The sequence below is a fragment of the Myotis davidii genome, unplaced genomic scaffold (assembly GCF_000327345.1).
Source record: "Myotis davidii unplaced genomic scaffold, ASM32734v1 scaffold991, whole genome shotgun sequence".
NCBI lineage: Eukaryota > Metazoa > Chordata > Mammalia > Chiroptera > Vespertilionidae > Myotis > Myotis davidii.
In genome coordinates, this window is record NW_006283137.1 from 697,680 (window position 1) to 700,379 (window position 2,700).

General features: G+C 68.9%; 1 protein-coding gene across 5 annotated transcripts in view; it reads right to left on the reverse strand.

Annotated features, from left to right (window-relative positions):
* LOC107182813 (WAS/WASL-interacting protein family member 3) overlaps positions 1-2,700 on the reverse strand; it is a 138,180-nt gene that overhangs the window by 127,232 nt on the left and 8,248 nt on the right. For 2 of the 5 annotated variants that reach the window (XM_015562759.1, XM_015562764.1), the window contains exon 1: positions 554-2,681. The exons of 2 other annotated variants lie outside the window; for them this stretch is intronic. In XM_015562759.1, the coding sequence (XP_015418245.1) occupies positions 630-2,111 (1,482 nt within the window). In that variant the 5' untranslated portion in view covers positions 2,112-2,681 and the 3' untranslated portion in view covers positions 554-629. Of the gene's footprint in view, positions 1-553; positions 2,682-2,700 lie in introns of those variants that run through there. One more of the 5 variants, XM_015562766.1, reaches the window with a different exon arrangement.

Sequence of the window (2,700 nt, forward strand, 5' to 3'; positions counted from 1 at the left end):
CACCCCCCACACTCCCAACCCAGGCCCTTCTCCAGGATCCCCTCCTTCCAGTGCCACGCCCAGGCGCAGCCCTCCTGGGAGCCCCCCAGGCCCCGAGTTCTTGGGGGGTCCTCACCCCTGAAGTGAGGGAGGGGGACCCAGAGCTTGCGGTCCTGGTGACCTGGGCACAGGGATGCCAACCTCTGGCCTCTGTGTGTGGCCTCAGGGGCTCACAGAGCGTCAGCCTGATGCCTGTCTGCCCCTGCCTCGCCTTCCCCCCCCCCCACGCCCCCGATCTGGGAGCCCTTGGGGACAGCATCGCCGCGTGGAGGTGCGTCAACTCCTTCCTGGTGACGTGCGCGTGACCTCAGTGGAGGCAGGGGAGGAGCCGATGACCTTGCCAAGCCCTCTCCCGCCTCGGACTCCTGAGCCCAGGGTCACCTGCCCTCATGGCATCACCCGCCAGGGGCCTCAGTCCCCCCTACCCCCGATCGAGGAACCGCTGGAGAAACACGAAAGCTCCTATCTCAGTTCGGGGGACACTCGGGGCCCACGCTGTCGGAACTCCTAAGACCTCGACAGCTCCGGGCGGAAACGACTGGATGTTTCGATGACAGAAACCATCGCCCAGACGGACCACAGATCTCGAGTCAAAGAGATCTCGTCCCCACGGCTCCCGGGCGCGCCCACGGCGGGGTCGGCGACAGCAGCCCCATCCACGTCTGCGAAGAAGCAGCAATCGGGCCATGACGCCAAGGCGCCCACACTCGGGGCTGGGAGGCCCGTCCCAGGGCCCACCTGCAGGGGCAGGAAGGCCACAGCCACGCGTGCCCCCAAGGCCTCGGTCCGCATCGCTGCTCGTCAGCTCTCGTGCCCGGAGATGACACAGAAAGCGTCCTCACCTCTGAGCCCCCGCGCTGGCCCCCTGCACGCCTGGCACAGGGACGGAGTCCACGCTGGGCCCTCTGTTGCACCAGGCAGCGACGGGCACAGGGCCCACGGGGCTGCGGTGTGGACAGGTGGGCACACAGAGCGGTACACCTGCCCCCTGGCGCACATTGCCCCCTCAGCCGCCCAGCAGATAACCAGAGGCTGCCCCCCTTCCAGCAGGGACGAGGCCCGGCCCTGGACTGGCCCCCTAAAGGCTGCAGGTGCAGGAGCTGGTACAGACGGGCAGACAAGGGTGGATGGGCGAGCGAGGGCCGGCGCAGCCCGCCTCCCTCTCCTCCCCCGCCTCCTGCCCTGTCTCTGGGTGTGGACACGGACCACCGTCCAGCAGAGGAGGCCCCTGCTGGGCTCCGGTCACCAGCAGCCATGGGTTGGAACCTGTAAGAGGACCTGGAGGCAGGACAGGGAAACCCGATGAGGCATGAGGGCACCGAGGCTCGGTTCCTGCAGACCTGCCCGACATCTGTGCCGTGGCTGCCTCCACGGAGCCGCGTGGAGCGAGGAGGAGGAGGCGGAGGAAGAGAAGGAGGAGGAGGAGGAGAAGGGCGTGGGAGTGGCTGCCGGACCCTTCGGAGGACAGGGAACAGGTCCAGGACTCTCCGTTGTCCCCGGATCACTAAGCCACCAATCACAGGGCGGGCGAGGAGCGCTGTGCAGCCATCTGTCAGGGGAGCTGGGGAGCAGGTGCCCGCTGGGCAGGAAGCTGGCCCGGGTGACCTCCGCGTCCTGGCCCATCTTGGCTTCCAAGTGCTGTCGACTCTCCAGGAGGGAGCCCGCTGGCGGCCCCCCGTTCCAGCAGCTCGGCCCGGCCAGAGCCTCTCGGCCAGCAACACGCGGCTGGGCCCCAGGCGGGGGGAGGCCGAGCCAGGGCAGCACGGACAGGGCGCTGAGGGGGACCCGGCCCTCACCCCGTCCTGTCCGTGCCAGGTCGGGAAGCTGGGGGCAGGGATCATGTCGCCTGTCAGCAAGCCTCGGCGGGCGGAACCGTCGGTCCAGAGGAGAAACGGGCCAGGCGGGGAGGGGGGACGTGCCTGACCTCCCCCGCTGACCCCGCCAGGCCCTGCGTGTGGAGGAGCAAACCTCTGCAGACGCTCCCACCGCACGCCATCCCGGGAGCCCGCAGGGCAGGGCTGAGCCGGGGACCACTCCTGGGCCATTGGGCCGCCCGCTGCCGCCAGAGACATTAAGGAAGCCCTGCCCACTCGGGAGGCGCCAGCGGCCTCAACGGAGGGACACTTCGGGTGTCGCGATGCTTTTGTCCATCGCGCCCCGGCTCCCGGCCCCAACTCCCTTCACACAACAGGTCCCCGCAGCAGAGGGGCATCTGGGACGGGCCCCTGGAGCCTGGCAGGCCTCACCCCCACGCCGCCCGGGGCCTCACCCCTACACCGTCCGCAGGAGCCAGGTGCGGCCTGTGCTCCCAGCCCTCTCCAGCCCTCTCGCGCCTCCGTTTCCCCAGCTGAGCAGGTGGCACGGCACGAGGTCATCCGCAAAACCCCTCTGACCCTCCCGTTGGGCCGAAAGCTGAGAGAAGGAGGCATTTGCTAGAAGTTTCCAATGAGCACATGTGACTTTACAATCGGAGAAAAGCCAACCTCGCACCAGGAGCACACGAAGGGGGCGTCCACACACCCCCGCTGGCCCCCGATGGTGGCACAGGGGCCTCACGCTCCCGGGGACAGAGCCAGCCACGTCCCAGCTGAGGACGGAGCCCCAGAACTGCCAGGTATGGACGGAAGTCCAAGGAAAGCCGCCACGCCTGCCTCCCCTCCC